Genomic DNA, 21,733 nt, shown 5'->3' with positions numbered 1-21,733 from the left:
GCGCTCCTCCCAGCCCGGCCCCGGCGTCCCGTGTCGGCTGTGGGCGGCCCGGGGGCCGTGATGGGGTGTTTCGGAGGCGGGGAGGTGCTGCATGGCAGTGCTCCGCCTTTGCTCCTCCGTGCGTGGTAGTGCTGTCGGTGCGCTCTGTGCCTTCGGAATGCACCGCTGTCTTTAGGGCTTTCGCCCCTCGTGCGCCCAGTTAGCTCTGGGGAGCACCTGTAAGGGAGAACGAGTGAGCCCTCCGGTGTGTGAGGAGCAGCAAGATGTCACCGAGCATGAACTTTAACGTCAGTAGTTAAACAGGGACTTTATTTGAGGGAAAACTCCTATTTAAGACAGTTTCATCATGTGTACCGCCTAAATGAGTGACTTGCTTAGGAAGTATTTGCTGTAGGTTGGCGAAAGAGACATCACAAAACTTCTCACTGATTTAATTAATTCTGCTTATCAGCAAACACAGAGACAATTAAATGGAGTTTCAGTAGGTTTTGGGTGGTGTTCAGTAGAAAATTGCCATCAGTTTCGGTAAATCTTTTTCCTGTAGACGTGGTTTCCTCTGGCTGCCAGGCTGCAGGAATTTCTTGATGTTGGGGATATTGCTTATTCTTGCTTTAAAACTCTACAAAACAAAAGGGAAACAGCACTGTGCTAAAGAACGATAGCAACTATCAGAATAGAGGTTCATTAGGATACATGAACCTGGTGGCATGTCCCCAGTAGCACCACTCCAGGTCCAGTCCTTTAGTGTGCTTGTATGTGATCTAGATGTACAACTCAAATGCATCCGAACAAGGTTTGCAGATGATCCTAAGTTAAGAGGAGCACTTGACTCCCTAAAGAGTGCTGTGTGGCCTCACCTCCAGCAATGTGTGCAGGTTTGGGCGCCACAGTATTACAAGGATGATAAACTATTAGGGAGTGTTCAAAGCGGGGCTACCAAGAAGGTGAAGGGTCAGTGTGGGCGTGGAACAGGCTGACTAGGACAGTGGGTACTGCCCCAAGAGGATGGAGTTCAAGGAGCATTTGGACCACGCTCAGACACCGAGTTTGAATTCTGGGGGTCCTCTGTGGAGCCAGGAGCTGGAATCAGTGATCCAAAGATCCCTTCCAACTCAAGATATTATGGGATAGCAAGAATCTATGCTTTAACCTGCTATACCTTTCAATATACTGGTGGCTGTGATGACAGAAGGCCACCATAACCACCAGTATTTCAGGCTGGACAGAACCACTTAGGGTATTTGACTTTTATTTTATTTTCCTACCCTCCCACCCCCATATTTTCTCAACCAGTTTAAATCAGGGGTTCTGATTTGGTTTATATCTGTTAAAAATGTCTGTACAATTACCTGCAAGACAGGAAACTTCGCAAGTGCATCAGGCTTGCACTCTTCCACCACTAAAATGGTTTCCAGTAAACTCACATCTGCTCTGCTCAGCTTGTTGCCAACAAGAAAGTCTTGTCCGTGGTCTTTCAAAACCTAAAAGCATGGAAGGGGGAAGAGAAGCAAGTGTGATATTGCATCACATAACATGATGTCTTAAAAATAAGGTCATCGACTGCAAGGATTTGTTGCCAAACAAAGAAATGCAATGAGAACACCTGTAGTACTATCAGGTAATCTGACCATTCTGCCATCACAGCCATTATACATCAGTCCTTTCCCTTCTGCATCTATTTTTTTTTTTTCCCCTGACAGCTGAGCTCCAGCCCTCTTGCCTTCACTTCTGCAGCCCTTGTAATTACAGCACTCTTCCCCACGCAGTGTTGGTCTACACATCACGAAACACAACCATCACTGTACAGAATTTACAAAAGACTGGAATTCAGCCCAGGTCATAGTAGGAGTATCCTGGACTCTTTCAAATGATGGGCAGCTCCCTTATTTCTCATCTCTTTCTGCTTCAGTTTGGGAATATTGCACTGGGGGCTCTCTGCATGTAGCCCCTGCCTCAGTTTCTTGACACCCTGCTTCCAGCTCAGCCAACTTCCCTTTTTCTTTTTCTTATTTAATGACAGAAGGACTTGCAGTCCTTTTCCTGTATGTATGCTGCAATTCTTCTAACGCACGTTTGGTCAGAGGGTCCTGTACTTCAGGAAGAGGCTTTGTGTAAAAGCCAGGGCTATTGTCTGAAACAACATATAGATTGAAACATGGAGCTCTGTGGAACTCAGTGCGTCCTGGGTTGTTGCAGCTCTGCCTGTCTCTAAGACTTGCAGTGTCTTCTGTCTCCAGCCTCATCTCTCTCCCACCACAACCACAGCATTTACATTTACGTGCTAATTTGTCCTTTCTGTTTTCCTGAATAGAATATGTTTGTGTAGCCCAGGAATGGAATTTCAGGAAAACAATATTGATTAAGCTACTAATTCTTTGCTACGTACCTTCTCAAAGACTGGGAAATATCTGTTTGCAGCCTTGTCCAAAGCATTAGCAAGATGTTCCTCCTTTTTATCTGCTGGTTGGATAATGTTCATCATGACTAACTCATACAGATCTGCCAGTCCTTCCACATACATGTCAATTCTGAAAGGAACAGATGCAGTTGGTCAAGTCAATACTGGAGGTCCAAATAGTGGAACAGGAACTAGCCTCATCCCATCAGTAAAAGACAATACCCCTTCATTTTTTACCAGGGGTGATATTTCTCTGTATTAAGTTTGTCAGACTTGAATACAGAATTGGCACATGTGTATCCAAGCCCATAGTAAAATTCTCATCAGCTGTGTTTAATCAAACAGTGGGTCTATACAGTTCCTAATAGATATCTTGAATTGTGCTTATTAAAATGAAGCATTTTAACATACTTCAGGTTAAACCATGGTTCCATGGTGCTTTTGCTTTTTTCTTTCTGATAACCATGTTGAACTCTGATCTTTATAAGTTCTCCTACACCAACCTGCCTGCCTTATCTAGCTCATTATTACTATTGTAGACATTGCTCACAGTCACACTGAACACATGCTGTAAAAAAACTCTCTGAACTACTGTGACTCTGAATGTGAGCTAAGATATTCTGTGTTACGACATCTATTGTTACATGGAAGAGTAGCACCAGCTATGAGCTAACAAACAAAGGTAGTACTGGTACAGTACAGGGCTCTCTCCTTCAGGTCCTTCCCATAGAGATTGTATTTCCCTGCTATGTAGTTGAGGATGGCTCTGGTCTGCACCATCTTCATCCCATCAATCTCCACCATGGGCACTTGCTGGAACAGCAGGAATCCATCTGGGGAAGAAGAGGACAAGGAGATGCTCAGCCTGTGAATGAAGATCATCTATGGGGATATGGGAAAATAACCACCGTTCTTAATTTCGATTCCTCACTCTCATAATATGGTGTGGAATGTTTTGCCAAAAGACCATTTATTAGCGATGTACTAATAATTCATTATAAGTTTCTTGATGTTTCCTCAAATCTGAAGAAGTACCCAAATGCAGATCTTTCAGCAATCATATGCTGAAAAGCACAAGCCCAGGAATGTGTGGCTCTAATTCAGTTGATTTTTGTGGAGGTTAATACAGATTCTAAGCACTAAAGGATCTGACCCATCATGAACCAAATTCTGTTATGCCTTAGTAATGATTTTGGAAACCCAGACTTCTGTTAATGCTTGTCATTAATATACATGTTAGTATTTATCCTTATGATTTCTACATTGACTTTCTACAAAACCATGCTTGAAGCAGAGAATACTGTAGGGCAATTCATGTAATTCCTACTTAAGCCAAATACCAATTGGTGTATAATAGCTCTGTAGCTATAATTGGTGTATAGTATTCATGTAAATCTCTGGCTTGTCTGTGGAAGTCTTACACTAGGAAGGAAGAAGTCAAAATACCTCTGGGAACTGTTGGAAGAAGCAGTATTTGCTGCATGGAATCACATTTCTTGGCAAAGCTAATCCATCAGCTCTGTCCACCTCTGTAGCCAAAGTAAGGCAGGCATGCACACAAACAGAAACCTTTTGCTATTAAAATATTTTAACTTGTGCTTGTGCCTCAAGACGATCTGACTGTAGATAAATACATTGACATAGGGCAAGTGCCAATGGGTACAGTAGGTTCCCATCTGAACACCAGGAAACACTGTTTACTGTGTGGGTGATGGAGTGATGTCAGAGGCTGCCCAGAGGCTGTGGACTCTCATCCTTGAAGATCTTCAAAAGCCATTTGGATGTGGTCCTGGGGACCTACTCTGTGTGTCCCTGCTTGAGCAGAGGATGGGTCTGTTGGACCCTGAGTTGATGGTTACTGCAGTGTGCGTCTGTGATTCCATTAGTACCAGCCAGTCTAGGTTTTCTTTTCAAGAGACATATGATTTCTCTCGTGTTCTAGAACACACAGTTCTAATGATCATTATTATCTGATTATTAAGAAGGGAAGGAAACTTACCCGACTTTAACTTCTGGAGATCTTCCTTTTTTTCTATAAATTTTTCTTCAAACTGCAGGGAATACAGAAGGAAAATTGTATTCTGACTGCATGTTTTACCTCCTGCTTGTCATGAGACAACAAGGCCCCAAAATGCAATGCTGATGGGACTTTTGTTTCAGGAACACCAAATCAGGTTTTGAACAATGAGTTTGCCTTTGCCATATTGTCTCCTCATCCTTCTCCCATGCAAACTTGTATTTTTGTGCCCATCACAATTTGGCTAAACTTGAATTGGAGAGAAGGCACAAAAGTTTCTCTTCAGGAGAAACAGCAAATGTGATGTTGGAAAAGGGGAGACTTATATTACAGATCAGGAAGAAATTATTTACTGTGAGGGTGGTCATACATTGGAATGGGTCACCCAGAGAGGTTATGGATGCCCCTCCCTGGGGCTGGATGGGATTTGAGCAGCCTGGTCTAGAGGGAGGTGTCCGTGCCTGTAACAGAGGGATCTTCAAGGTCCCTTACAACACAATCCATCCTATAATTCTATGATTCTGTGCTTCTGTTCTGAGCACTGGCAATTAATGTTGCAGGCAGGAGAATCCATATATTCATGCAGGAAAGGTGGATTCATGTTAGAGCTCCTATTCCACAAGCTGACAAAAGGAGGAATGAAGCCTATGTGCTCCTTGCAGCTTTCTGGCACGTTGCCCATCACAACAGCAAACAAAAGCCTGAAACTCACACACCCTGATCTATTATCTAGGAACAATCAAAGTTAAAACAATAAGTGAATGTTTTATAGTACACAGTATGTGCAGGGATAAACTTAGTTGTAATAGGCATAACATATATGCTGTTTTGTACACTGAAATTTAAGTATGGGCATTCAGAAGATAAAGTGCTTGACTTCTCTGAGTAGAGGATGATAAGCCAAGTTCTGGTTTTAAATGACTTCTTTCAGCAGTCACAAGGAAGATACATTTATAATGCTAACATTGTGGTCATCACATGATGCTTGGAAGTGAAAAAGGAAGCTGTTCTTCCTGCAGAGGGTAAGGAAGTGATGATCCTTTGTTTTCTAATGGAAGTACATTTTTTTATATGGAATACTATAAATGAGTACTTGTCACATGCTATCAGAAGAACAACCATAGACAAACCTCAACTCCAGCAGCCGCTAGCAGCCACCGTATTGATTCCATTCGACCTCTTGAGTTGGTATAGTGCAGAACTGGCTTCCCAGACATGTTTCCACGTGTCTGATTTCCTGCTACCTAGAAGAAAGAACTGTCACAAATAAAGAAGGATCAGAATGCAGTTCATGAATCTCTAGCTTGTTCTCAAGCACAGCTCAAAGTGGTTTTCTTTTAAACCAGTGACTGATGGTGCAGGGCTGTCATCAAACAGAGGACATGAGAGAGAATAGACTGAAAGGCTGCAATGAATTTTCAACACACAGTTTAGTTAAGCAGAACTGCATACTGTAAGAATTTGGCCCATGTCAGAGAATGTGCAAAGCAAAGACTACTTCCAGCTCAAAATATTCAGCTCTGCCCGAAAAGCTGGTTGTGTGATACACACTGCTCCATGCACAATACAAACTTTGTAATTGCTGTAGTTTCTTTTGGTAGGCAGTGCTCAATTTATATTCATATCACAGTTATGAAAAACAAGACAATAAACAAGCTGAAGAATGAACAGCAGCAAAAAGCAAATGGCTACAACAAAACAAATCCCCCTTGTAAGTAGCTTGCCACTGTCTCCAAAATAGGAACCACTTCACACTTCTGAGATCTAAACTGATTTTTCTTCAATCCACATGCGTGCAAAGCAGTTGATTACTCATCTGATGCACAAAAACCACGTTAGCAAAGAATGTTCCTGCAGGTTTTTAGTTCACAAAATCCATCCACTGACATCAAGAACACTAATTCCCTTTGCAAACCCAAAAGCCAAAACACTTACCTTGCACAGACTGGAACTGGCTCTGAGCTCTCAGCCGTTTTGCCCTGAGATTATGGAGCTTTTAGCTCCTCCTACACAGCAAATTGCAGACTCTTCTCTGTTGTTGGGTAACACTATTACTTAATCAATTAAAACATCTACTTTTAATCACTTATTAACTACAGGAAATTAATTCTTGACTAATGCCGACCATGCACGTATGTAACACTTGTGAGAGATCAGCACCATTTAGGACAGCTGTGCCTCTGTGCCTAGTTTTATACCTTTTCATGCACTTTTTATCAACTATTTTAGCATGAATTCTTCTTCAGTGTTGATCCCTCCCCGTGGAGCCAGGGGATGTTCCTTCAGGACATTTCTTCTGCTGAATCTCATTCTTGGACATAGAACTGGTTTGTACTTTCTGTCATAGATATTACCCAGGATCTGACCCTGGGAAATGATTGCTGCTAATGATAGCAGGACATGGTGAAAGGAGGGTGGTTGGTATCAGGAGGGCAAACTACTAACTGTTGTACTGTTGTCTTTTGATAACTGTATTGATTCCTAAGGGACTGTACTGCATGAACACCCTTGCCCCATTCTCCTTTCTAATCTGCCTGGTTGGTAATGTAGGCATCACATGTAGGCAAGTTCAGTGCACTCTGTGAAAATCTGCTGAATCACCCCAGGTCTAAATGTGAGCTGGGATATTCTTCTGGTATTACACAGAGGAAGTGTGAAACGTAGTCAAATAAATGAGTTCTTATGTTGCTGGGCTCTCCTTCAGGTGCTCCTCGTAGATAATGAGGGATAGCGTAGATTTGCTGCTCAGCCATCAACACTAGTGTCCACATCAAGGTGCATGGCCCTGGGCATCTACCAGCCTCCAGCCACTGCTGTGACAAAAATGGTGTTTGAACTCAAAGCTCGTTTGAAGCAAAGTTGTGTAACTGAATTCCTCCCTGAGTAAAAAATTACAACCCTTGACATTCATCAAGACTTACAGAACGTGTCCAGAGGAGGGCAACGAAACTTGTGAGGGATCTGGAGCACAAGTCTTATGAGGAGCAGCTGGGAGCTGGGATTGTTATGCCTGGAGAAGAGGAGGCTCAGGGGAGACCTCATAGCACTCTACAACTTCCTGAAGGGAGGCTGTGATGAGGAGAAGCTAGGCCTCATCTGGTGTTCTATATTATTCAAAGCAACTGGATATTTCTTGGTTTTTCTGAACAGCCACTGCATGCCAAAAAGCCCAACTCACACATTCTATCCCATGACACATTTCTCCTGACTTCCACCCACAAAATCCGGCTGGGTAGGTATGTAACCAAGTGATCTTTTAAACACAGGGATATGTTTACACAAGATAGCCTTGCAGTTATCAGTAATGTTGCTCCAGGGTGTTACCTGTGCACTGTTGCTTTTGGAGATCTCTCTGCACATTCACATCACAATTCGCTGCTCTGAAGCACATCTGCTTTGAGATTTCTTCACATTCCCTTGTTTGTTCCCATTCTGACTGTTTTGTACTCACTACCTTGGAGGGAGAGATGTCAGCCACACGACTGTTAGTTTTTCCCTCAGCAGTTGGGATGGATGGAGCCTGGACCATCACTATGGCTTGTTAAACTGTTGGTGCTCTCTGTGCCAAGAGTGTTTTAAACCAATGCATGTCCCATCCCATTTAGCTCCAGTCTTCGGGAAACGCAGTTGTCATTAACACTGCGTATCTCTACACAGTTGAACTGGAAATAGGATGTGCTAGAGTATTTCCAGCACATTTATTTTCATAAAATTAGCAGTCTTGTTCAGCTTGTTTAGTCTCGATAACAGTGACACAGACATGCCGTGTTTTTTATTTTTACAATTTTACAGCTGTAAGAATATTTTACAGGAGCGATCCACCTTACACACATGGGAATTACACATGCAAGTTTGTTAACACACTACTTTAGTCCTATTTATGCCTGGAATGTAAAGATGCACATGGATAAAGAAATTGCTAGCACTCACTGTATGTGTTACAGGTGTACTTCAGCACAGACTTGGCTTCAGATGGAAGTTTTGCAGAAGTACAGCAAAAAGGCAAGTTTCAGAGTTTGCAGTGTGTAGATGCAGCAATAAAAGGTTACTTGCCTTTGACAAAAAGCAGAGCATGTTTGATCTGTATAGGCTGGATCTCTGGGCTGATGCCAGTGAAATGAAGTCCAACAAGACCATGTGCTGGGTTCTGCACTTTGGCCACAGCAACCCCAGGCAGCACTACAAGCTTGGGAAGAGTGTCTGGAAAGCCACAAGGAGGAGAATGATCTAGGGGTATTAGTCAACAGCCATCTGAACATGAGCCAGCAGTGTACCCAGGTGGCCAAAAAAGCCAATGGCATCCTGGCTTGTATCAGAAATAGTGCTGCTGTCAGGTGCAGAGAGGTAATCATCCACTTGTGCTCAACACTGGTAAGGCTGCACCTTGAGTGCTGTGTTTGGTTTTGGGTCCCTCAGCACAAGTAAGATATGGATGCCCTGGCTTGTGTCCAGAGAAGGACAGAGATGTTGTGAGGGGTCCGGAGCACAAATGTAATGAGAAGTGGCTGAGGGAACTGGGATTGTTCTGTCTGGAGAAAGCTCAGAGGAGACCTTATAGATCTCTACAACTAGCCAAAGGGAGGTTGTGGCAAGGTGGGGATCAGCCTTTTCTGCGTAATTAGTGATAGGACTATAGGGAATGATTTTAAGTTGCACAGGGGGAAACTCAAATTGGACATTAGGAAAGATTTCTTCCCTGAAAAAGTAGTCAGGTACTGGATCAGGCTGCTCAGGGAGGTGGTGGAGTCACCATCCCTGGAGGTGTTCGAGAAACATTTAGATGCTGTATTATGGGACATGATTTAGTGGGAAAATATTGGTGATTGATAGGTCACAGCTGGACTTTTTGGAAGTGGTCTGGGAGACCACAGTGAATATGCTGTAGAGCAAGCAATCTGCAAAGAAGGTTCATTCTTCCCTTTTCTCTTTACCAGGTATATCATGCAATTTTTTTTCCCTCTTTCTTTCTTTTTTTTCTCTCTTTGTTCTCTTCTGTAGTGGTTATTTTGAAGCCTATTTTCAGATAATCATACAGACATAGAATATTTTGTGTTGGAAGGGATGTTTTAGGATCGTGTGATCCAACTCTCCTGCAATGAAGAGGGACATCTACAGCTAGATCAGACTGCTCAGAGCCCCATCCAGCCCCACCCTGTATATTTCCAAGGATGGAACGTCCACCACCTCTCTGGGTAACCTGTTCCAGTGCTCTCAGGTGTCCCTGGAGCCTTCCTTTCTCCAGGCTGAACAGCTCCATCTCTCTCAGCCTGTCCTGGTAGTGTAGGTGTTCCACCCCTTGGATCATTTTGTCATACTAGCGCTTCATCACTCTCCTTACAAAGGAGTAAGTTTCCTACTCTGACAAAAAGTTGTTTGCTTCCATTCTGCCTTGTTTGCATGTGTTACAAAGTGTTAGACACCAACAAAGGCAAATCCACTGTCATGTTGCCAGAGTAAACAGAATGCTTTATTTCACTCTTCTATTGATTTCTACCATTGCTTTTAAGTACATTAAAACTTTACTGAGTTTCCTACTTCCTTTAAGGGTTTGGGTTTTGAAGTCTTTCTTCCCAGCACTTTGAGACTTGGTGAAGTTAACATTGCGCTCAGCCTAGCTTAAAAACTTTCATCACAGTTGCTACATAATTTTCATCTGGAGGGGGTTTCCTTGGGCTGCCAGGCTGCAGGAACTTCTTAATTGTAGGCATGTTGCTCATTTTAGTCTTAAAAGCCTGAAAAATAAAAGCAAGAGAGATAAATCCCGATGATGTGAGCAGCAACGTTCCATGCACAGGACACTGGACAGCTTCTTCCCCCTGCTGGTAGAATGAATTCATTCAGGTGCTGAGCAGGTCTATGTAGGTTCCTCCGGCCTAATATGAGAAGGACACAGCTGCTGCCAAATCTTATTCTTACCAGCAAAAGCAGTGTTTTGAGTATAAGGAGACCCCACAGTTAGCTCAGCAATATTATGTATATAAGAACCTCCTCTGACAATGGGAGTAAGGGAGAGGAGTTCACAGAACAACAGCCATTTCTTGCTGGCACGTGTATGAACATTTCTTCTTCCTTACAAGCACTGGAATGATAAGTGGGGGGAAGGCGGTGGGGTGGTGCAGGAAGGAGTAAAAAGTAAAAACTGTGAAGTAAATAAACACCGATATAAGAAGTATTCTCTCTTCTGGCCATGAAGGCATCCTTATGATTCAAGTCATGTCAGAAGAACTGTGTCCATACCTGGTGGACAAGGTATTTTCCCAAAAGATGGGAGCTAGAGGCCAGAATTTCCTGAGGCTGAAAAATGGCGCACAGGTTGCAGTCTGGCACAAAATTCTGCCAGCTTTGTCACTAAAGCAGCTCATTCTGTCATGCTGAATTCAGTCTTAAACTGCTGGGGTTGGGATTTGAGGGGTAGGGAGAGTATCACATCTCCTCCCTGCCCCTTTTCCTTGAGTACCAAGTAGAAATTCCAGTTAGGATAGTCTGATGCTGGACTGCTTGTTTTGTTAATGGGATCAAAGTCAAAGTCTTTGAGTGCATCCTTCAGGTTAACTGTTTTTAAGCACAAAGTAATGACTTTAAGCATAGAATCATCATTCTAAATTAACATTGCTTGCACTACTCCATTTACCAAGATTACAGGCACAAGGTTGAACTACTGAACAGTATTTGCTTCTTTTAGTCTCAGAGGATTTAGATCCTCTGTATCACAACTCTGACTCCTGCAGGTTCGATCATGCATTGGGCTCTATAGCATGCTGTAGATCTGGAATTGTCTGATCTCTGATTGCCTTACTTTCACTTGGTTGCAGATTTTGTACATAGTACAAGAGCAGGAAATTCATCCTTGATGATATCAAGTTGATTACTGAAAGAAAACAGTGTGTTTTCTTTCATCAGGTCTTGAATTTCTGGCCATGCTGTAGTAAAGTTATTGGAATCCCAAATTTATAATACCAGCCAGGACAGAAAATGGCACATTCTATCATATTCTAACATGTCTATCTATGTCACAGAATTAGTTTGTTATTAGTAGTAGATAGTATTTACAAGCAGGAGACAGGAAAATGGAAACAGGGCAGCTTAGATCAGTGGTTTCCTTAGAATGACACTGATTTCTACTGAGATGGCGGGTCTTTGTACTGCGTGGTTCCTGAACATGAGTTTGTTCGATAGCATCATTACCTGCAGCTGAGGAAACCCAGAAAGCACAGAAGGTACTTTCTCCTCCACTGCTAAAATGCATTCTGTGAGCTGAACATCTGCCCAGCTGAATCGGTTTCCCACAAGAAAATCTTGGCCGTGCTGTTTCAAAATCTGTAGAGTACAAGAGAGCACAGGTTGCAGATGATACATGGCAGCTGAGCCTTATGGCACAGTTGTAGAGCTAATCAGTGACTGCAAGTGATTGTAAGTGAAGTTTCACTTTTTAGCTAGAGAACTGTGAACCCAAATCACTTTACTGTTGTTGGAAAAAATCAGAACTTCTAGTACACATATTACAAACTCTGGTCACTTGGTAATGATGAGTGATGATCGGTACTGGGAAAACAGACAAAGCCACACAATTCAATAAGATATTAACAGTCATAAGGTTATAAATAGAGACAACAGAGGACTTGAAGAGAATTCATGAAAATGCCATTTAGAGATTTAATCTATGGTTCTGTTCAACATGCAGGAAGCAAACTTACTATGCAAAATCACAATAGCAAACCAAAGAGAATCCCTGCCTCCGGAAGCAAGTTGTTATGGTAATAGGAACTTCTAGGATGTTCAGCCTTTATCATTGTTTTCCATCAAAACTAAATGAACGTTACAAAGGTGAACAGTGTTGCCAGGTCTTGTGGGTTTGGTTTGTTGTTTCTGCAAATGAGGCGTGCAGAAATCTGAGGCTGTTGTTTTACTACAGCAGTCCCAATACCTCAGTGTTTTTGTCTATCTGATTTATTTGCAAGGGTTTTCTGCATTCTTTGACTGAAGGGCAGCAGAGAGGATGTGCTCTGGACAAATAGAAGAGTGGAATTTTCTCTCATAGTAAAAAAAAAAACAACAATAACATATGTGCTTGCTTTTACATCAGTAAAAAGAGATATGCTGTGTAAACTGAAAATATTTCACTTTGTTTGCTTGGTGGCTGTTCCAGCCCTGACAACATAAGCTAACAAACAGAAGATTTGCTGTTTCATTTCCCCTTCTCTGTGAGAGCCAAGTGGACTGAGGATCTGGATCCAACTGTACCGCAATGATGTTCTTAGTTTTGGGAAAGTTTCTGATAACTGTAAATGCAAGTTTCCCAGGCACATCCTCTCTGTCACGTACCTTTTCAAAGACGGGGAAGTACCTCTCTTTTGCCTTCTCTGCAATCGTGGCAAGATTTTTCTCCTTTGCGTCAGGTGGAGAGAAAGGAAACATCAAAATCAGTTGCATCAGATCTGATATTCCTTCCACATACATGTCGATCCTATTTGGGGGGAAGCAGTAGATAAGAGCACGGGATTTATTTCATTTGTATTGCAATTAACTAAAGCAACTTACAGGAACTGTGTAGCACAATCACGGTGCCAATTTTCATAGCCAAAACTAAGTACAAAATAAAGCTAGGTAAATTTTGAATGGACTAAAAGCCTGTTTTCTGTTCAATAGCATTTCATAAGCAATGGCTAAAACCCAAACAAAAGCCACAGTCTGCTTTGTTTCGTTAGCCTTTCTCACACCTTTGTATTGGATTTACAGGGTTGCATTTGTTCTATGTAATACGGCTATCAAATAACAGATTGCTCATTAAGCAAGAGGAAGTGTTACGGTACAGGGCTCTCTCCTTCAGGTCTTTCCCATAGAGATTGTATTTCCCTGCGATGTAGCTGAGGATGGCTCTGCACTGCACCAACTTCATCCCATCGATCTCAACCAGCGGCAGTTGATGGAACAGCAGGGATCCATCTAGAACAGAAAGACGAAGGAGAGCTTGTTAATTCCTCTTGGACTTCCAGCTTTACAGGAGAGTGCATTTCTTTTGCAGTGTAGATCACAGACGCCTTGCCCTAACTCTGAAACTCCACGTGGTTAATTAACATTGTGGGAAAGATCAAATACTGTCTGGTAGGCTCGGGTTTGCAGCTCGGTCAGAGCAGTGCAGCTGGGCCCCATGCTTTGCAGCTTTGCCAGAGCTGCTTTGCCTGATGGGAACTGGCACCGCTCCCTCGCACTCCTGGCCCCTGGCCCTGCTGGCAGGAGAAGGCTGACCCAGCAGTTCCAGCCCCAGGGACCCGTGGAGAATGAAGAGCTGTGTTAAATCTGAACTTCAGAACAAAAAGTCCAATTATTCTGAATGCAGCTCAGTCCCCTGGCAGGCACATAAATAGGGTTGGAAATTAAAAAAAAGAGGTAGTGCCACAGTAAGACTGAGCTAGTGGGACAAAGGGAAAGGTCAGGGCACTGGGAGAAGCAGTGCCAGATTCATTGTGAGGCACTGAAGCCAGGGATGGGGAGTGTGACAGCAGCTCGCTGCTCCACTAAGTTTTGCATAGTTGCTCCAGAAACAGGACTTTGAGCATCCCTGTAGATTTCCATTACATGCCTGCCTGTCCCCAGTGTCATTTCACAACAACTCAAAACCATCCAGCTGTGCCACCACCATCCCCTCCTGCCCCTGTGCTGACAGCCCTGTTTTCTCCCGCTGCTGGAAGCAGTCTGGCTGATCCTTTAGCGAGGCTGTGCAGAGACCTTGTGTTCAGAACAGCAAAGCCAGTCTTTTCTAGCACAGTTTTCTGCTGAACTCATTTGCCAGCTTTGGAGATACTCCCTGCTCCATTTACATGTTTAGGGGCACCCAAAGAACAATCTTGACCTGTTAAGATCACACTGCAGCTCTAAATCCAAGTAGACAGCTGCCACTCTGTATTGCTCAAAGTTAAGCATTATTTTAATTGCTTGGTGGTTATTAATAGTGCATTTCTTCCAAGTACAAGAATTCACAACACCTTTACCTCTTCTTTGCAGAGATGCTGCTAAAATACTCTACCAACCAAGAATTAATAAAAACTCTTCACTGCATCACTAATTTACAGCTTAAATTCAAAAAGCAGCTCTCTTTGTGGCAAGAAATAGCCCGTTTATTTCTCATAAACACTAACAGAATGACCCTGTGTCATCATCTCTTACCAAAACACACCTCTGCAGATTAGGAAAAGAATATCACCTCTAAAAAGACCCATATCAGACAGAAATAACGTAGGACTGGAAAAATAGCAGCTATCCAAGCATACTTCTCAGCAAGAAGTTGCACTAAGTAGATAATGAATCTGACCTTCTGCTCCTTGACAAGAAGTACAGTGTAGCAAATGTGAGGACTATGAATGCCTGGTTTGTTTCTTCTCTACAGAGAAGAATATTTCCCTTGTGACCATCAGTAGGCTGCTGCTTCTGGTTTTGCAATGGAACCACTTCATGTAGCCGCTGCACATAACATACATGCAGGGTTTAAAGCAGTTTGCCACTCATTTTGCTGTCTGTATTTTGTGTCTGGTGATGGTCTGTGGGCATACATTACAGAGCGATAATCTTGGCCTGTTTGTGACAGAACAGCAACTTCTTGACATCAACCTGTGGCTACACAGATCAAGCCAAGCCAGCTGGTCTCAAGCCAGTGTGTACAGGCTGGTCAGGGTGATGTGCTGGAGTCTCTCAGTCTCCAAAGCAGCTGTCTGGCTAGAAGGTGCCCACTGGGAATGGCTCCTGGCCTGGGCCGAATGCCAGAAAGCGCTGGAGGATTCCTAGAAGACCATCAGCTGGCACAGGCCAGAGCCACACCTGGCTGGTGGTAACAGTGCTCTGGAGTCTGAACTCAGGGCTCCCTGGCACAAGGCACATTGGCAAGGAGAGAGAAAAAGATGGAGGTAGAGGGAGTGGTGGTTATTTAAGTTCAGTCCTGCTCTGATCTCCTGGCAGCACTCCACCAAATGACTAATATTCAACTTTCTTTGCCTTATCGTATCGAAGCCAGCCTTTTTCTTTGTGCTCTCAATCCCTTAAGCTCAGTATACATATATACATGAAGAGCCTTGATTTTTCCTTTGACGACTTCCCTGTCCTTTTCACTGCCACTTAATTCTCCTCTCTGGCAACAGATAGGCTTCATTACTGAATGCGAAATTATGCCATTCTGCCTTTTATCTCATAGGAGTTATTCGGTACTGCAACAAACAGGTTACACAAAACCAGTGTTCAGCATTCTAGATTTATACCTGGAAGTTTGCATTGGTTTAAATAAATTGCTTTTAAATCACAAATGTAGATTAATACAAGCAACTTTCTGATGGCCAAAGCCTCAAGCATCATAGTCTTACCTTGGTCTAACTTCAAAAACTGCTCTCTTGTTTGCAGAAAAATTTCTTCAAACTAGAAAAGAAGAGAGAAGAGCTCTTTATGTTTCTGGCATCTTTCTCCAATTGACTGCACATGACCTCGAGCAGAACAATCCAGCCAAGCAAAACACGACGAGCTGGGGCTTCAGATGTGATGTTTGACTGTGAATCCCCTGAGGACTCTCCACCCATCCCCATGGCTGGATTGCAGCAGAAGGGCCTGGCCATTTCTGCCTGGCTGCACTGATTTAGAAATTATTGGAGTGCAAGCAGAAGACACAGGCATCTACAGGGAAGAGCAGGCTGCAGCCAATGCCAAGGGAAGCACAAGTAAATCAGCTCTTTCTAACACCACCCCAAGAGCATGTAAGTCAACAACATCCTTTTTTTTTTTATATACACTTTGCAACTGCAATCTAAATAAGACTGAGCAAAAGTGATTTTGCACAGCTAGAAAACTTAGATTTATTAAAGGCCTTTTAAAAAAATCCCTGTTTAGACCCACTAGAATTACTTCAGAAGACTGATGCTAACTCTGTGAAACCCAAAGCTTCATTGAGTTTGTATCCCAAATACCAGCCGCTGAACAGAGTAGGTCCAAACCTAAATCTATTTCAAAACCAAACTTTTCACCCTTTTACAGTCTCTTATTCCCTGTGTGCATATTGAATTGTTTCACACAGTGTCTGTTTAAAGAGCTGATTGTCAACCAACCTCCACTCCAGCTGCAGCCAGCAGCCAACGGATGGACTCCATTCGCCCTCTCCCATTGAGATAGGTGAGCCTGGGCTTCCCCGACATGCTTCTGAGCTTCTGGTGCCTTGAAAAATATAAAGCTGAAAACAAAGATCTCATAAAGCAGGTTTAAGTACCATTATTCAGGGGGAAGAAATAGAAAAGCCTTTTATTCTCACTACATCTGCTGCGAGTGTACATTATTTGACTTAAAATATGAGAGATGGATTAGTGACAACACAGCCTATAGAATCATAGAATCATTAAGTTTGGATATTCTACCAGTCAACCCACCCCTCAGTGATGCATCCAAATGGTTCCTGAGCACCTCCAGGGACTGTGACTCCAGCACCTCCCTGGGCAGCCTGCAGTGCCTCACCACTCCTTCTGAGAAGAAATGTTTCCTAATTTCCAATCTGAACCTCCCCTGGCTCAGCTTAAGGCCATTACCTTTTGTCTTATACAAAGGAAAGGAAAGATGTGCTGAGTGGTAAAGCTTTTCCAGTGCTACTGGGAAAGGGTGTTCATGGTCACACATGCTTAAACAAGCAATCGCTGGAGGGGGAGCCTTGCTGCATTAATTCAAAGCCACTGGAAATCCTACCATGCCCTCGGGGCAGTTACTCAGTGCCCTTCATTGCCTTGATCCCCACTGAAAAGAGGGAAAGGAAAAGGTGTTTTACTGCTAGGCTGAAATGTTCCTAGCTCTTTTCTTTTCTTTTCTTTTCTTTTCTTTTCTTTTCTTTTCTTTTCTTTTCTTTTCTTTTCTTTTCTTTTCTTTTCTTTTCTTTTCTTTTCTTTTCTTTTCTTTTCTTTTCTTTTCTTTTCTTTTCTTTTCTTTTCTTTTCTTTTCTTTTCTTTTCTTTTCTTTTCTTTTCTTTTCTTTTCTTTCTCCAGATGTCAGAGTGCATCACACAGCTTCATCTGTCATCCACTTCTTTCTTTAATTACATGAATCACTGATCTTCCTTCTGTTCCAAGAGGCAGATTGAGCTGCCTTGGCACGCATAGAATCATAGAATGGCCTGGGTTGGAAGAGACCTCAGGGATCATCTAGTTCCAAACCCCCTGCCAGGGGCAGAGTTGCCAACCACTAAATCAGCAGCTAGATCAGTCATCTTGGATGGCCTCAGCCTGTCTCCTTGGTGCTTATGGTCACCTCCCAAATCATACCTACAACCTGGCTGTGGGTGCCCCCATAATGTACCCCAAGGCACCAGGGAGTGCACACCTGTGCCCAGGGCCCTGCACACCAGCACACCATGATCTCTGCAGCTCCCATCATAGCACACATCTTCGCACCATTAGGGGGTGGCACAGGCAGTTTTAGAATGCAAACAACTGTTGCTAATTAAGGTCCTGCCTGTAAGTCAGAGTTTGCATTTGTTTCTGCAGATGCTGAGTGAACAGCTTTTATGACATGACTGCGCAGTTTATCTGTCTGTCCACAGCTAACTGGTGCCTCTTCATTACCACGCTTATCGGAAGCATTGCATCGTATCATTCCAACACACATTGACCCTGCTTGTAATGCACCAAAACTTACAGTAAATAGGATGTTAACTATACAGCCAAGGGTTCTACAACCGCACTGGAAAACATAGGGAGTGAAAAGCATTAGGTGACATTTTATTGCTTTACATGAGTGAGAAATTCTGTATAGCATTGAATTATGTGAAGAGTAATCACAAGTAAACAGTAAAAACTTGCCTACAGCTTTCTAAAATACCTAATAACTCCATCGGCCATAAGTAGATTTTAATAATCCTAAACCTCTGACACAGAAAGAAATACTTGTTTGGGGTTTTTGTTTGTTTGTTTGTAGCCTTCTCAGTCTTAGATCCACCAAACATCACCACTGATTACAAAGGGCTCTGCCATACACAGCTCATATATCAGCACCTGTGCTATGGTGCCTGGATCAGAAGCTGAGTCTTGGACACATGCCCATGTGCCTGTTGCCACTGGAGATGGGCAGACACCATTCCAAACTTGCTGGAGACCTTTGTGCTCCTGAAAAGACAGCCTGGTGCTTGGTAGGAAGCTGCAGGTGCAGTCAAACTCTCAGCATCACTACTTTGGTGGAAACCCATAGATCACCATTGCTTCAAGTACAAAAGCGAGAGGATGTATCTACATACATATTCATTTACTGCTTTTGTCTTAACTCTGTATTTCTGTCCTATTCTCTCCCTCAGCACTTAAGAAATCTGCTTTACTCAGATGTGAATCACACTGCAGGATTAGTTTCCTGATTAAAAAGATCTTTCTTGCTCTATGTGTTAGCCCAAACACTTAAAGAAAAGAGAGTTTACAAGTCCATACTTACCTTCTGAACTCTGTCTCCACTGCTTGCGGGTGCAGTCTCACCTCTGCTTTAATTTGGGAGCTCCTCCTACGTCTGGGGAGTTCCCAGCCATACCCAATAAGAGAGAAATTCTCCTATTGCCGTTAATCGTTAATCTGACGTTACAGAACTTAAAGGCATATGTATCTGAAGGTGCCACTTAAGGCAGAAGATCTTTTACAGCTTGCTGACTTTGACCATACTATGGGGTAGTTGCATAGTTTCTGTCTTAGCTATCTATTCAAGCTCCTCTTTTGGAGCTACTGGGGTGTTTTACACACATAAGAGAAAGACACTTTAAAACACTGAGAACATTATGGGTTCTTCTATATCTTATTTAAGATAATAGCAACTTTTTAAAAGCTAACCAGTAAATCTTCTAGGACTTTCTTAACAGTAACTGAGGTTCTTATTTTCAGCATAAAAATAATACCCAAAGTAGGGGATAACAATTCCCAACTACTTCTAAATGCATCTTGCTGGTGACAGTTTACTTAGTGATAACTTGGTATAAAAAAGAGATGAGCAGTTTATGCAACAACTTAGCCCACATGTTAAGGACACAGCACTGCTTTTGCAATTGAGTGTACATGGAGACTTACACACAGTGTATACAGAGATGAAATGTGATTTTCCTACTCTGTTTCTGTGACTTCTAGCTACCTCAGTTTTGCTATCTACATGTCAGGTAAATTGATCAAAACGGCAGGGAGTGAGGACAGACACAAACATAGCTTAACAGATATGAAGTAGGATTTGGGCAGCGTGGACCATTTGCTCACCTCTAGCGTAGACTCATATATGATGTAGCATCATTTACTCTCTGCATCAGATGTTAGCACAGCTAATCTGAAGGTCTGCCCATAGAGCACACACTGAGTCACGGTACAGTCACGGCTGTACCAACATAGCATCGCAAGATGGGCAGTTTCAGGACCAAAGTCTTTATCTGACTGCTTTGAATAACTTTCAAAATGCTGCTTTGTTTTTTTTCCTCACATTTCTGGTTCAGTTACAGTTTATCTGCCCAGCAGCTGCTGACAGTCTCCTCTAAAGATGCATTTTCACCTGAGTCCTCTTGGAAATTAGTAATTTATGTTCTTCCAGTGTTGATGGTGTCAGCAAAATACAATGATAGGCTGCTTCTTCCTTCTTTGCCTGTTTCTAACCCTCTCAGATTCATCATCTGGAAAATAAAGCAGATCATTAATGAACATTTCCATATTGTTTCCATGTCAAATCCAATTAGTAACCTCCAGAAAATCCACATGTACAGGCTGGAAGTGTTTGCCCATACCTGTCCGTAATGGCAGCACTGAGTGAAGATTAAGCCATTCCTGCTTTGAGGTCTCTGATATCTCTGCTTTGAGGCATGGTGATAAGCAGTCAAGCAAAATATTCTGGTGCTTTTTGGACTTACTAAACAATATCACATCCAGATTCAACAGTTGTTCCCCTTCCACACAGCCCTGTCTGCTGGGAAGGGTTTACCCCCTGTTATATTTAGATGATGTTTGAGGCCATTTTATGATTTTGTGAAATTTTTGTTTTGCTTTCAGCTCAGCAATTGTGAAAACAACATAACCTCTATAAGCTCCACTGACATCTGTGTCTGATGCCGATGAGATTGCTTTCATCTCTAACTCGACTTGTTGTATAATCCTACAGAGTAGAACAGAAAACAAATCTATGTTATAAAAAATCTGGTAGGCCACGCCTGTGAGCATCCAGGCAGCTGGCATAGATCCCAGGTACCACTTAAAGGATCTTGGGTTGGGCACAAGCACGTCCCACCCAGCACGTTAAGTTTCCAGTGCAGTCTGTGAACACATTTCATGATGATGCACCTTAGAGAACTCAAAGACTTCTCTAAATGTGATACTCACAAACCACCCAGCTGCTGTCTTGGGGCACCATGGCTGCTTCCAACTTCTGGCAGCATCTTTTCAGGGGTAAGGTCTGCGTATGTCCACATAAATAGTTAACCAAGTTGTGTGTCACACAACCCAAGACGTGCTGACCTCCAGCAGTGACACTCTTGTCCTGAAAGCCTTACTGAATACCCAAGTACAAAGACTCTTAGAATTCTATGATCCTTAGTTGGAAGGAACCCATAAGGGTCGTCAAGTCCAACTCCTTGCTCCACCATAGGAACACCTTAGATTCAAACCCTACTGTACACAAACTCCCTGAACTCTGTCAGCTCAGGGCCATGACCACTGCCCTGTGCAGCCCATTCCATGCCCACCACCATCTGGTGCAGACCCTGTCTCCAACCCCCAGCTGCTCCTCCCCTGTCACAGCTCCATGCCATTCCCTCAGGCCCTGTTGCTGTCATAGAGCAGAGCTCAGCGCTGCCCCTCCATTCCCTGACTGGGCACACTGTTGACTCATGTTCAACTTGCTGCAGCCATAATCTCCATAAGTACCATGCCAGCCAAGCTGGCGTCGCCACCTGCACATTTCTGCAGGCCGGTTGGCACTTATCCAGACCACCAGCACAGAAAACTCTGAGTAAAGCACTCTAAATCCTGATTTACACTCGCTGTGCTGCCTCTCCTTGTAGTAAAAGTTTCCTAGCACAGCTGTGACCTTGGCCAACCAGCTGTCCCACAGGGTGCCAGGCACTGCGGGTGGGCAAGTGTGGGCCAAGGATGGTCGCCAATCACTGCCTTGGAGACGGCCACCCTGTGTGCAGAGTGGGAGTGACTGTACAGACACCATCTTCACTGTGCCAATGGCTGCAGGGCCAGAGCACCATCAGCAGCACAAACAGTGCCAGATAATGCAGAACCCTTTGAGGGGCTTTAGACAGAGCCTGGAGTGATGCTTAGCAGTGCACTTAAGAATGAGGACAATGAGGACAAATG

General features: G+C 43.3%; 2 protein-coding genes across 8 annotated transcripts; both read right to left on the bottom strand.

The window, feature by feature from the left end:
* Nucleotides 1-288: 288 nt before the first annotated feature.
* On the bottom strand, nt 289-6,386 carry LOC146761542 (glutathione S-transferase). Its single transcript, XM_085543877.1, has 7 exons — nt 6,351-6,386; nt 5,546-5,672; nt 4,398-4,449; nt 3,099-3,231; nt 2,387-2,528; nt 1,350-1,481; nt 289-619 (listed from the first exon to the last, which is right to left on the bottom strand). Exons 2-7 carry the CDS (start codon nt 5,630-5,632, stop codon nt 500-502), a joined length of 666 nt encoding a protein of 221 aa, XP_085400003.1. The 5' UTR covers nt 5,633-5,672; nt 6,351-6,386; the 3' UTR covers nt 289-499.
* A 3,474-nt stretch (nt 6,387-9,860) lies between these two features.
* Nucleotides 9,861-18,895, bottom strand: LOC107312125 (glutathione S-transferase-like). 7 transcript variants are annotated; one of them, XM_015859259.3, is made up of 7 exons: nt 18,846-18,895; nt 16,496-16,617; nt 15,764-15,815; nt 13,226-13,358; nt 12,738-12,879; nt 11,601-11,732; nt 9,861-10,147 (listed from the first exon to the last, which is right to left on the bottom strand). In XM_015859259.3, the coding sequence occupies exons 2-7, from the start codon at nt 16,580-16,582 to the stop codon at nt 10,022-10,024; spliced, it is 672 nt and encodes a 223-aa protein (XP_015714745.2). In that variant the 5' UTR covers nt 16,583-16,617; nt 18,846-18,895; the 3' UTR covers nt 9,861-10,021. The 7 variants fall into 7 exon arrangements, with proteins under 7 accessions (XP_015714745.2, XP_085399994.1, XP_085399995.1 ...); XM_085543868.1 differs by having other exon boundaries at nt 16,496-16,601; XM_085543869.1 differs by lacking the exon at nt 18,846-18,895 and adding an exon at nt 18,063-18,109 and having other exon boundaries at nt 16,496-16,601.
* Between the last annotated feature and the right edge of the window lie 2,838 nt (nt 18,896-21,733).

The sequence above is a fragment of the Coturnix japonica genome, chromosome 3, assembly GCF_054131305.1.
Source record: "Coturnix japonica strain WE chromosome 3, WE-NBRP24, whole genome shotgun sequence".
Lineage (NCBI taxonomy): Eukaryota > Metazoa > Chordata > Aves > Galliformes > Phasianidae > Coturnix > Coturnix japonica.
The sequence above is the reverse complement of the archived record's forward strand: the minus strand, read 5'-3'. Positions and strand labels throughout refer to the sequence as shown.